We start from the raw sequence: 14,216 nt of genomic DNA on the forward strand, positions 1-14,216 counted from the left end.
CAAAGTAGGGCACATGGGACCTCTGCTGTTATTGCTATTCCTGCAGGCCATTGAAGGATACTCGGCTTAATCTGTTGCAGCGTCACTCTGTACAGGGGGGCTGAGGAGGACGTGCGTGTGCCTGTGTGTGCTCCCGCGCGTGTGCGTGAGTATCGCGCGACACGCGACCGCGTGTGTTTATGCATAACCAGGCAAATGATTGAGTGTAAACTGAGGTGAGATTAGTTCGCTGGTGACCTAGCGTAACCTCTAGCTCTATTGTTTCGCCTTCCCCTGTGTCTCTGTGACAGCTGGGGTTTAGCTCAGAAAACAATCCTCCGTATTGTCAACAAACGTTTGACGATTATGACATTGACCTATTAATCAAACTAGAATTGAATGATCTTAAACAGGATTTGCCTCACTCTTTACTATGGCTCTGATTGCACACTCCCTGTGTGTCTGTGTGTGTGTGTGTGTGTGTGTGTGTGTGTGTGTGTGTGAGAGAGAGTCCGCGCATGCGTGCCTAAAGATGAACAGATTTTCACACAGTTCAGCAAATGACAAATGCACCATACACGCTGCTGAATCAACCTTTTTTTTCATTGGGAGAGGAGTTTCTGGAAAGTTTTCAAACCATATTCTGAAAGTCTGTTTTTCCGGGCCTCTGTGATGGATGCCAATGATCTATGATCGACAAGGGATAGCTAGCAGATAGGTAATAAGTCATAGGTCATAGATATTTGTCCAGAAACCGTTATTTTGCTTCTTGCTCTCTCTCATATTTCTGCAGGCAGTTGCTGAGCTATAGTTACATTTAAACAACACACTTTCTCTCTCTCCTTTAGGCCCTTAGTAACCTGAAACCCTTTCCCACTTAGAATTCCTAGACTAAAGTCCTCCATAGATGTATCTCTATCTCCCAGGAATTATATCCTAGCCTGCCCTCAAGCATGTAATTCCCTCATGCCATGTGTTTCTAGGACTATATGTGCTTTCTATTCCTCTGTATGTATGTATGTATGTATGTATGTATGTATGTATGTATGTATGTATGCCACCAATTGTCAGCCACCAATTGTGCAAGTTCTCCCACTTAAAACGATGAGAGAGGCCTGTAATTTTCATCATAGGTACACTTCAACTATGACAGACAAAATCACATTGTAGGATTTTTAATGAATTTATTTGCAAATTATGGTGGAAAATAAGTATTTGGTCAATAACAAAAGTTTATCTCAATACTTTGTTATATACCCTTTGTTGGCAATGACAGAGGTCAAACATTTTCTGTAAGTCTTTCACACACTGTTGCTGGTATTTTGGCCCATTCCTCCATGCAGATCTCCTCTAGAGCAGTGATGTTTTGGGGCTGTTGCTGAGCAACACGGATCATCCAAATGCTCTCTAGCAAACTTCAGACGGGCCTGGACATGTACTGGCTTAAGCAGGGGGACACGTCTGGCACTGCAGGATTTGAGTCCCTGGCGGCGTAGTGTGTTACTGATGGAAGGCTTTGTTACTTTGGTCCCAGCTCTCTGCAGGTCATTCACTAGGTCCCCCCGTGTGGTTCTAGGATTTTTGCTCACCGTTCTTGTGATCATTTTGACTCCACGGGGTGAGATCTTGAGATCGAGGAAGATTATCAGTGGTCTTGTGTGTCAACCATTTCCTAATAATTGCTCCCACAGTTGATTTCTTCAAACCAAGCTGCTTACCTATTGCAGATTCAGTCTTCCCAGCCTGGTGCAGGTCTACAATTTTGTTTCTGGTGTCCTTTGACAGCTCCTTGGTTTTGGCCATAGTGGAGTTTGGAGTGTGACTGTTTGAGGTTGTGGACAGGTGTCTTTTATACTGATAACAAGTTCAAACAGGTGCCATTAATACAGGTAACGAGTGGAGGACAGATGAGCCTCTTAAAGAAGAAGCTACAGGTCTGTGAGAGCCAGAAATCTTGCTTGTTTGTAGGTGACCAAATACTTATTTTCCACCATAATTTGCAAATAAATACATTTAAAATCCTACAATGTGATTTTCTGGATTTTTTTTCTAATTTTGTCTGTCATAGTTGAAGTGTACCTATGATGAAATTTACAGGCCTCTCTCATATTTTTAAGTGGGAGAACTTGCACAATTGGTGGCTGACTAAATACACTGCTCAAAAAAATAAAGGGAACACTTAAACAACACAATGTAACTCCAAGTCAATCACACTTCTGTGAAATCAAACTGTCCACTTAGGAAGCAACAATGATTGACAATACATTTCACATGCTGTTGTGCAAATGGAATAGACAACAGGTGGAAATTATAGGCAATTAGCAAGACACCCCCAATAAAGGAGTGGTTCTGCAGGTGAAAACCACAGACCACTTCTCAGTTCCTATGCTTCCTGGCTGATGTTTTGGTCACTTTTGAATGCTGGCGGTGCTTTCACTCTAGTGGTAGCATGAGACGGAGTCTACAACCCACACAAGTGGCTCAGGTAGTGCAGCTCATCCAGGATGGCACATCAATGCAAGCTGTGGCAAGAAGGTTTGCTGTGTCTGTCAGCATAGTGTCCAGAGCATGGAGGCGCTACCAGGAGACAGACCAGTACATCAGGAGTTGTGGAGGAGGCCGTAGGAGAGCAACAACCCAGCAGCAGGACCGCTACCTCCTTCTTTGTGCAAGGAGGAGCAGGAGGAGCACTGCCAGCGCCCTGCAAAATGACCTCCAGCAGGCCACAAATGTGCATGTGTCTGCTCAAATGGTCAGAAACAGACTCCATGAGGGTGGTATGAAGGCCCGACGTCCACAGGTGGGGGTTGTGCTTACAGCCCAACACCGTGCAGGACGTTTGGCATTTGCCAGAGAACACCAAGATTGGAAAATGTGCCACTGGCGCCCTGTGCTCTTCACAGATGAAAGCAGGTTCACACTGAGCACATGTGACAGACGTGACAGTCTGGAGACGCCGTGGAGAACGTTCTGCTGCCTGCAACATCCTCCAGCATGACCGGTTTGGCGGTGGGTCAGTCATGGTGTGGGGTGGCATTTCTTTGGGGGGCCGCACAGCCCTCCATGTGCTCGCCAGAGGTAGCCTGACTGCCATTAGGTACCGAGATGAGATTCTCAGACCCCTTCTGAGACCCTATGCTGGTGCGGTTGGCCCTGGGTTCCTCCTAATGCAAGACAATGCTAGACCTGATGTGGCTGGAGTGTGTCAGCAGTTCCTGCAAGAGGAAGGCATTGATGCTATGGACTGGCCCGCCCGTTCCCCAGACCTGAATCCAATTGAGCACATCTGGGACATCATGTCTCGCTCCATCCACCACAGACTGTCCAGGAGTTGGCGGATGCTTTAGTCCAGGTCTGGGAGGAGATCCCTCAGGAGACCATCCGCCACCTCATCAGGAGCATGCCCAGGCGTTGTAGGGAGGTCATACAGGCACGTGGAGGCCACACACACTACTGAGCCTCATTTTGACTTGTTTTAAGAACATTACATCAAAGTTGGATCAGCCTGTAGTGTGGTTTTCCACTTTAATTTTGAGTGTGACTCCAAATCCAGACCCCCATGGGTTGATACATTTGATTTCCATTGATAATTTGTGTGTGATTTTGTTGTCAGCACATTCAACTATGTAAAGAAAAAAGTATTTAATAAGAATGTTTCATTCATTCAGATCTAGGATGTGTTATTTTAGTGTTCCTTTTATTTTTTTGAGCTGTGTACTTTTTTGCCCCACTGTATGTATGTATGTATGTATGTATGTGTGTGTGTGTGTGTGTGTGTGTGTGTATGTGTGTGTGCGCTTTAACTAGCACAGGACAAGTGTGTAAAGACTGAAGTGGTTGCAAAGGAGATGGAGAACTACACCAAAACACTATCTTTTGGTATTTGTTTCATTAGTCCATTGTTGATATAGTCCCAAAATAGGTTTTGCATGTGAGCAATCACATTTTCAAGATATGCAACTTTCAAAATACAGAAATATGGCCTGTATGACGCATTTGGCATCATATGATGCTGCGATTTGCAGTTCCTCTTTAATATTCCTCACCGATAATCAAGCCCATTGTCTGAGGCTGTGAAGTGTCAACCTGGATTGGCACTGGAGAAGTGTTAATCTTTCCATTACCAGCACTGTGGAAGTGCTCTGATATAGGACCCGAGGAAGAGATTGGAATAGAGGGGAAGATTAGGAAAAGAAGGGACTTTGAGACGCAGACTGATAAAGGCTGATTTTAGAGGGTGGCCAGACGTGAGGACACACATTAGCTCGGGTTTAATCATCAAAGGACCAACGGACCATGTAACGCTGAGTGTGTGTTTGCGTGCGTGCGTGTATGACTGTTGTGACTGAAAAACTACTGCAAAAAAAAAAAAATCTCTTTCTCTATCATATATATTCATACAAACATAGAGAATCTTCCTTATACAGTGCATTCGAAAAGTATTCAGACCCCTTGACTTTTTACACATTGTTATGTTACAGTCTTATTACAAAATACCCTATAATGACAAAGTAGAGCAGGTTTTTAGATATTTTAGCAAATGTATTAAAAATCAAAAACTGAAATGCCACATAAACATAAGTATTCAGACCCTTTACTGTAATTTGTTGAAGCACCTTTGGCAGAGATTACAGCATATTCTTCTTGGCACACCTGTATTTGGGGAGCTTCTGCCATTCTTCTCTGCAGATCCTCTCAAGCTCTGTCAGGTTGGATGGGGAGTGTCGCTGCACAGGTGTTTTCAGGTCTCTCCCGAGATGTTAGATCGGGTTCAAGTTCGGGCTCTGGCTGGGCAACTCAAGGACATTCAGAGACTTGTCCCAAAGCCACTCCTGCATTGCCTGAGGTCCTGAGCACTCTGGAACAGGTTTCTCTGTACTTTGCTCTGTTCATCTTTCCCTCGACCCTGACTAGCCTTCCATTTCCTGCCGCTGAAAAACATCCCCATAGCATGATGCTGCCAACTACTATGCTTCACTGTAGGGATGGTGCCAGGTTTACTCCAGACGTGACGCTTGGCATTCAGCCCAAAGAGTTCAATTTAGGTTTCATCAGATCAAGGCCTTTCTTCCCCGATTGCTCAGTTTAGCCGGGCGGCCAGCTCTAGAAAGAGTTTTGGTGGTTCCAAACTTCTTCCGTTTTAAGAATGATGGAGGCTACTGATCTTGGGGACCTTCAATGCTGCAGAAATGTTTTGGTACCCTTCGCCAGATCTGTGCCTAGACACAATCTTGTCTCGAAGCTCTACAGACAATTCCTTCGACCTCATCGCTTGGTATTTGCTCGGACATGCACTGTCAACTGTCAGACCTTATATAGACAGTTGTGTGCCTTTCCAAATCATGTCCAACCAATTCAATTTACCGCAGTTGGACAGTTGGACTGAGCTCAATTTCAAGTCTCATAGCAAAGGGTCTGAATACTTATGTAAATAATAATTTTTATTTTGTAATAACTTTGCAAAAATGACTAAACCTGTTTTTGCTTTGTCATTATGAGGTATTGTGTGTAGGTTGACTGGGAAAATGTTGTATTTAATCCGTTTTAGAAGAAGGCTGTAACGTAACAAAATTTGGAAAAAGTCAAGGGGCGTGAATACTTTCCAAATGCACTCTATCTATTATATGTACATATATATATTTATTTTCCTGTCTCTGACATTGCTCGTTCTGATATTTCTTAATTTTTCTCAATTAGGTATTTCGTTTTTAAATTGTATTATTATTGCTAGGTATTACTGCACTGTTGGAGTTTAAAAAAAACTCAAGCATTTCGCTGCACCTGCGATAACATCATCTGCAAATCAATAAACTTTGATTTGATTTGCTTCTCTTATGGTAGCAGTCAGAGCTGCAGCAGATGTGATATGAGTAGCAGAGTCTAACTGTCTAAATTGCAGGTTCATATGAAAACTCCCTGCTGTTATTGTGAAGTGTGTGAACCATCATGTGAGCACAGATTATTGACCGGGTTAATAATTGGGTTTCTTACCCTGCTCTGAGAGAAATGCAGAAGAGAGAAATGTGTGTGTGTGTGTGTGTGTGTGTGTGTGTGCTGCATATGTGTGTGTGTGTGTGTGTGCTGCATCTCTCTGTCATCTCCCTGACACACGCCTGAACAGACTCCATTACCGTATATTGCCCCAAGCGACATAAAGCCTGATTTGAAATGAACAGAAGTGATCTAGGGAGGCTGCAGCAACAATACATGAGGACACACACACAGTCAGCCAACCAAACACTAACACACACATTCACACACACACACGCTGGTGGTTGTTCACCCGCCCGAAATTGCTAATAACCCATCCACAACCACCCGACTATATGTGATAAAAGTGAAAATCGGAGGCCCGCACCTGATCCCAACCCGCAAATATAGAATATGTGCATTAGGCTACAGTCAGGGAAGGTGGATTGATTTTTTGACAGGGGGTGCAGGATTGTTTTTTTGCCTAATTGAAATATGTTTCTGCTTATAATTTCTGACATTTTGGTAGACTATTTGTTAGTCAACTTGTCTATATTTAGATATGTGCAGCTTCGCTTCTGTCGTTATATGTTGCCCTAGAAGACTAAAGAAACTCTTGCTCACCAGAATGTTTATTTATTTATTTATTTTTCATTTAACCAGGCAAGTCAGTTGAGAACAAATTCTTATTTACAATGATGACGCCGAGCCAATTGTGCGCCACCCTATGGGACTCCCGATCATGGCCGGATGTGATACAGCCTGGGATCGAAGGGTTGGAGCGGGGAATTTAACCCTGGTCTTCGGTGGATAGAGGGGTGGCGTTTCTAAGCCGTGTCCGTTATTGCTAGACCACGGGCTCTACCGACTTGCATTCATTTTAATGAAGTTAACAGCAACAAAAAAAGAAACTTCCCTTTTTCAGAACCCTGTCTTTCAAAGATAATTCGTAAAAAATCAAATAACTTCACAGATCTTCATTGTAAAGGTTTTAAACACTGTGTCCCATGAATGTTCAATGAAGCATAAAGAATTAATGAACATGCACCTGTGGAACGGTCATTAAGACACTAAAAGCTCACAGACGGTTGGCAATTAAGGTCACCGTTATGAAAACTTAGGACACTAAAGAGGCCTTTCTACTGACTTTGAAAAACACTGAAAGAAAGATGATCCAGGGTCCCTGCTCATCGCATGAACGTGCCTTAGGCATGCTGCAAGGAGGCATGAGGACTGCAGATGTGGCCAGGGCAATAAATTGCATCAGTGCTCAGACTGTCCGCAATAGGCTGTAAGAGGCTGGACTGAGGGCTTGTAGGCCTGTTGTAAGGCAGGTCCTCACCAGACATCACCGGCAACAACATTGCCTATGGGCACAAACCCACCGTTGCTGGACCAGACAGGACTGGCAAAAAGTGCTCATCAAATCAAAGTTTGGTCGGATTCACGTTTATCGTTGAAGTAATGAGCATTACACAGAGGCCTGTACTCTGGAGTGGGATCGTTTTGGAGGTGGAGAGTCCGTCATGATCTGGGGTGGTGTGTCACAGCATCATCGGACTGAGCTTGTTGTCATTGCAGGCAATCTCAATGCTGTGCGTTACAGGGAAGACATCCTTCTCTCTCATGTGGTACCCTTTCTGCAGGCTCATCCTGACATGACCCTCCAGCAATACAATGCCACCAGCCATACTGCTCGTTCTGTGCATGATTTCCTGCAAGACAGGAATGTCAGTGTTCTGCCATGGCCAACGAAGAGCCCGGATCTCAATCCCATTGAGCACGTCTGGAACCTGTTGGATCGGAGGGTGAGGGCTAGTGCCATTCCCCCCAGAAATGTCTGGGAACTTGCAGGTGTCTTGGTGGAAGAGTGGGGTAACATCTCACAGCAAGAACTGGCAAATCTGGTGCAGTCCATGAGGAGGAGATGCGCTGCAGTACTTAATTCAGCTGGTGGCTACACCAGATACTGACTGTTACATTAGATTTTGACCACCCCTTTGTTCAGGGACACATTATTCAATTTCTGTTTGTCACATGTCTGTGGAGTTCGTCTCAGTTGTTGAATCTTGTTATGTTCATACAAATATTTACACATCTTACGTTTGTTGAAAACAAACGCAGTTGACAGTGAGAGGACGTTTCTTTTTTTGCTGAGTTTATATGTTTGTTGTTTATTTGAGGTCATTTCAATTAACCCCAGAATAATTTCATACAGTGTGGTTGAGTGGGTAAAATTCCAATGAAATGTATCATTTCACTGCCCTCCTGTTTCTAATATGTCTTATTAAAGCATTGAAATAAGAAAGGTGGAATTCAACAACAAATATTCTCCTTAAGCCCTTGTCATCAATCAATATTTAAGCTATACACCATTAATTGTATAATAAACAGTTTTTGTGTTTTGATGTTGCCTTTTATTTGCACAAAAACTCTTAAAAACACCCATATTAAGGTCGAAGAACCAATTTGGGTGTTTCAGAGTACTTCATTTATGTTTAAAACACATTCTGTGCATTAAAAGACTTGTATTGGGTTGACATTCAAACACCCTCCAAACTCCAGATCTCAGCTGAGACGTTCTACTTTTACAGTGTAGTTGACATCTCTAAAGTTCTCTGTCATCTCTGCTTCCTTCATGGATCAAAGACATTTAGGGACCGGGGAGAAAATGCAATAACAAAAAAGAAGGGTAATATTTTCAGTGCAAAATATTTTATTATGCTTATAAAGATAACACCTCTACTGATGGTCATTTCAGCACATTCGCATTCACTCAAGATGCTGAAATAAATAAATCATATTTCTCCACTCCTGCTCTCGAGTCAAAATGTGCATTTGGGTGCATCAATCAGCCAGGTCACCCTTGATACAAGTCAGTATTCGACGTCCATCCATGTCTGAGGGTGTTTGAATCCAGCAATAGAAAGTTGTTTTTGAGATTTTTGTTTTAAACCTATCCCAAAACCTTAACCCTTACCTTAGCCATTCGGAGTTAATGCCTAACCTTAAAAATTTGGAGTAAATTCCCTAACATTTAAACAATTGGTATCAATTTACTGCAAGAAATGCTTAGTTCTGCATGAGTTAATGTTAAGACTGTGAGAAGTTATAGACCTACAGTCATTGTCCAGATTTAAGTTTCCATGTAACCCATCAGAACAGTAAGCTACAGTTCCCTTGACGTGTCATAGGGGTATTTGAAGTCCCCGTCAAATGTATATAGCGCCTCACAATCATCACACATAACATAGCCAACACTGCTATCATCCTCTTTCACCACTTTACCAAATCTTTCCAAAACATACATTTAATGGCCCCTCCTTACTCTATATTTTCAATTCTCCATTTAGCAGCTTTTCTGTTATGATCGACATTAAACTTTTTCTGCCTGTTCCCAAAAGCTTTAGGGGATTGCCTTGTGGGCTATTTGGCAAGTGCAAAGTTAGACCCTAAAGCTTAGGTTTACACACTAATGCCAGATGCAAACCTCTATATGTCCTATAGGCCTAGATATAAATTGCACAAGAACTATACATTTATACAGTGGCTTGCAAAAGTATTCACCCCCCTTTGCATTTTTCCTATTTTGTTGCTTTACAACCTGGAATTAAAATAGATTTTGGGGAGGGGTTTGTATCATTTGATTTACAGAACATGCCAACCACTTTGACGATGAAAAATATTTAAAAAACTGAAAACTTGAACGTGCATAAATATTCATTCCCCCCCCCCCCCCCCCCCCAAAAGCCAATAGTTTGTAGAGCCATCTTTTGCAGCAATTACAGCTGCAAGTCTCTTGGGGTATGTCTCTATAAGCTTGGCACATCTAGCCACTGGGATTTTTGCCCATTCCTCAAGGCAAAACTGCTCCAGGTCCTTCAAGTTGGATGGGTTCTGCTGGTGTACAGCAATCTTTAAGTCATACCACAGATTCTCAATTGGATTGAGGACTGGGTTTTGACTGGGCCATTCCAAGACATTTTTAAACCACTCGAGTGTTGCTTTAGCAGTATGCTTAGGGTCATTGTCCTGCTGGAAGGTGAACCGTCCCAGTCTCAAATCTCTGGAAGACTGAAACAGGTTTCCCTCAATAATTTCTCTGTATTTTGCGGCATCCATCATTCCTTCAATTCTGACCAGTTTCCCAGTCCCTGCCGATGAAAAACATCCCCACAGCATGATGCTGCCACCACCATGCTTCACTAAAGGCCTTTACACAATGGCCTCAGCTCTTAATTGCATTATGTTCCTCATTAGCCATGTTTGATTGACAGTCGTGCTTAGAAATACAGGAACAGGCACGTTTCCCTTGCCACCATTAACTATGCTCTACAATAATGTGGAATGGAAAACTTTGGCTGTTTGGTACCTAACACATTAAGAATTTCCACTTGAAGGAAGAGTTGTATTCTGTTATGTTCTGTTTAGTTTCCATTCTATTTCCAACCAAATCAGATGGTCTGACTGCAGTATTGGACTTTTGTCTATTAGCAAAGACATTTTGACGGTTAAGTTTAGGCATGAATTAAAAATGGTTAAGGTAAGGGTTAAGGTTTGGGGTAGGGTTTAAACCAGGGGTTGGACCTGGTTCAGGGAATAGAGCCGAAAACTGTAAAATAACACTTTTTCAAGGAACAGAATGAAAACCGGTAGCGGGAGTGATCTATGCTGTTTCGGAACGGAATCCTTGTTTTAAAAGCATGGGAACTTGATAATAACGTTATTTTATGTTCTAGGCAAGAGGGAGGGAGGGAGAGAGAAAGACATACGAAATATGACCTCAGTGTTGAGGCTATGCTTACAACTGTGGTGTAAATCATTTCAGAATGGGTTTATTTTCAGCACTTACACACTTACACACACACACACACACACACACACACACACACACACACACACACACACACACACACACACACACACACACACACACACACACACACACACACACACACACACACACACACACACACACACACACACACACAGAGGAAAGAGAAAACATTTGATGAAAGATTAAAAAGCAGATGTCTTTCAGTATTTATCACTTGATGGATCCAAGGTTTTCTGGGAAAAATCCCCTTCCTGATCTCACCTTGACCAGGTGTTGTAGCTCCAGGGCCTAACATCAATATTGGGTGGATCACACTTACTATTACTGTACTTTGGCAGGCAAAGAGCAGTAACTGTGCTTAAAAAGCGCAGCAAGGAAATGTATGAGGTATTAGACGTGAATGTATTTTGATGTTACAGTTGAATCAACTGTAGATTTGAGGTGATTGCTGAACTATCCTTTTAAGGCAGGGGGGGCCAACCCTCGTCCTGAAGAGGGGCTCGTTGAGGTGGCTGAATCGGTTGAACACCTCTCTCCTTCCTTTCTGTTCTGTATCTGCAGGCCTTGGCTCTCTTTCCCTATCCAATGTACAAAGTCTCTCAACAGCCGTCACTGTGACCCAGCGATGGCTTTGGTTGTTGTGTTATTAATGTTACTAATATAATTGTCTATTGAATTATACGTTTGGTTAATAGACTGCACATGTCGAAGTTTCTCTCCAGTATGTTGTGGTATTGTTGCTTCTCTCTCTCTCTCTCTCTCTCTCTCTCTCTCTCTCTCTCTCTCTCTCTCTCTCTCTCTCTCTCTCTCTCTCTCTCTCTCTCTCTCTCTCTCTCTCTCTCTCTCTCTGGCATTATCAGCAGTGCTCTTTGTCCTTGTTGTTTTAGAGTCTGCTAGCTATAAGCGCCGTGTCAAGATGATAGTTGAACGGGGTGATGAGAATCCATTGGAATGAGAGCCCTTGAGCAAACACACACACACACACACCTCGAGCAACCAAGCTAAGCATCTGTGCTTTTGTTAAGTAAAGTCGCACATTGAAGGGCAGGATGTTCAGTTGACAGTCTTGATGGTGTGTGTGTGTGTTCTAGTGTCAAGTAGATAAAAACCACAGGTTAGCGTTTTTCGTCATGAATCTTATGCTGGAGTCATCTCTGCAGAGTGGTCGCTAGCTGATAGTCATAAAATCCGATTTTAAACCTTAACCACACCACTAACAATAATGTCTAACCCTAACCTTAAATTAAGACCAAAAAGCACATTTTTGTTTTCATGAACATTTACAATATAGCCAATTTTGACTTTGCAGCTGGCCCATTTAGCGGAAATTGCACAGTTCTGCCTCCAGGACAAGACTCATCCCAATAAATGTCAACCTGCATAAAAACCTGGGTCAAGTAGCGAATTCAGTTTAATCTCACCACTATACTGTCCACCCATCCCACTTTCACCTCCCTCTCCTCTCTCACTCACCAGAGTTTCCACAACAACAAAGCAAAGGCCAGACACTCTTCTTTTTATAAACTCCCAAATCTTTTTTTACTTCTCTTTTTTAATTGGCAGCTACATCCAATCTTGTTTCCTTCAGGCCTGCATCTAATTAAGGTGAAACGTGATTAATTAAGCTCATCATAAAACAAAGAGAGGCCCTGGAACTCGTATAGCCCTTATAGATAGAGGGAGGTAGAAAGAGAGGGAAGGAAATAGAGAAAGAGAATGAGAGAGTCTGCCTGCACTTATTGCCAGTTGTGCACGATACCCTGCTGTGAGCCTGGCTGTGAATAAACTGTGTGTGGGTGTGTGTATGTGCGTGCTTGCGTCCACGTGTGTGTGTGTGTACATGCGTGCGAGTTTCTGCATTTGTGTATTTGCTTGTATTTGTGTTGTGAGATTACATGTTTTAATTGTGCCCATGACATTTCCGTGTCCTCACTTCTGCTTTGCTTGAATATAAACTGCACTGTTATGCCACTAAAGCATTTTGTGACAGCATCATACTAACCTTCTAACTCCTCCTCTCTTTCTCCACATCTCTCCCTCCAGATGAGAGGATGCAGCAGGAAGCAGATGAGCGACTGAGCCCCACCTGAGCCCTGACTCCTGACCCATCACCTCCCACTCCCGCCCCAACCGGCCATCCCATCATGCACCTGCCATTTCGAGGTCGTCTGAAGCTGCTAGTGGCATCTCTGACCGCCATCATCCTGCTCACCTGGCTCTACCTGCTGGCTGGGAACCTGGAGAGTAAGTAATACCTGCCTGTCGCCATGGTTACACGACTGATCAAAACTACTTTTCCATTGAACTGCAGTAGGAAGGAATGGGAAACATGTATGCATGTACTGTAACGACTTTAAAAACAGATTAAACAACGGTATACAATTCCGTATCTAATTTGATCATCCTGTTGTTGCAGGAATTTGGAAATGCAAACTTGTATTGCATTCAAGGTTTAAAATGGCTTCTAAAATGTGTAATTTCCATTTTAAGATGTCTGACTTGATTTTCCCTAATGGAAATGAACTCAACATAATGTTTACGACCTCAAATAACAATAACTGTAACGACCCTTTGTTTAAAAACTACCACCTCGTGGCACAGTCGATGTCATACAGGGCTACGGGCCAGAAGTTTGAGGGTTCGCCGCCACCACAGACAAACTCACTCTCTCTGCCTGTTTCATTACGGCCCTGCTTCACTGTAGCCATTGGGTGTTCGGCATTGCCATCTGCCATTAAGGAAATGCTTCCTTTGAAATCAGTGAAAGCTGCTTCACTGCCTGTGTTGTGCTCGCAATGTGTCACGTCCAAGCTCAAGACATCACAGAGGTGAAATTCTCGATGGCTGACTTCAAATGTTCATTCTATCTTGTGAATTGAAATAATGACAAATAACGTAGATGTTGATTGCATATGGCCTCGACTATACACCACTGGTTATTTTAGTCAAGAAGCTACGACTACTACTAGCTAGCTAGTTACGTTGACTAGCTAGGTTCAAAAGCAGCTTGCTTTTGCCTGGCTGCACCGTATTGAGGGGAGGACGGATGGGGCCATGTATCGCGAGATCTTGGCCAACAACCTCCTTCCCTCAGTAAGATTATTGAAGATGGGTCGTGGCTGGGTCTTCCAGCATGACAACGACCCGAAGCACACAGCCAGGGCAACTAAGGAGTGGCTTATTAAGAAGCATCTCAAGATTGTGGAGTGGCCTAGCCAGTCTCCAGATCTGAACCCAATAGAAAATCTTCGGAGGGAGCTGAAAGTCCGTATTGCCCAGCGACAGCCCCGAAACCTGAAGGATCTGGAGAAGGTCTGTATGGAGGGGTGGGCCAAAATCCCTGCTGCAGTGTGTGCAAACCTGGTCAAGAACTACAGGAAACGTATGATCTCTGTAATTGCAAACAAAGGTTTCTGTAGCAAATATTAAG

At 43.2% G+C, this 14,216-nt stretch overlaps 1 protein-coding gene across 5 annotated transcripts in view; it reads left to right on the forward strand.

Moving 5' to 3' along the window:
• Positions 1 to 14,216, forward strand: part of LOC139411287 (xylosyl- and glucuronyltransferase LARGE2s) — a 152,075-nt gene that overhangs the window by 117,816 nt on the left and 20,043 nt on the right. For all 5 annotated transcript variants that reach the window (XM_071157378.1, XM_071157380.1, XM_071157381.1 and 2 more), the window contains one exon: positions 12,830 to 13,030. In XM_071157378.1, the coding sequence (XP_071013479.1) occupies positions 12,931 to 13,030 (100 nt within the window). In that variant the 5' untranslated portion in view covers positions 12,830 to 12,930. The remainder of the gene's footprint in view (positions 1 to 12,829; positions 13,031 to 14,216) is intronic.

Source organism: Oncorhynchus clarkii, chromosome 6 (genome assembly GCF_045791955.1).
Source record: "Oncorhynchus clarkii lewisi isolate Uvic-CL-2024 chromosome 6, UVic_Ocla_1.0, whole genome shotgun sequence".
Classification (NCBI taxonomy): Eukaryota; Metazoa; Chordata; class Actinopteri; order Salmoniformes; family Salmonidae; genus Oncorhynchus; species Oncorhynchus clarkii.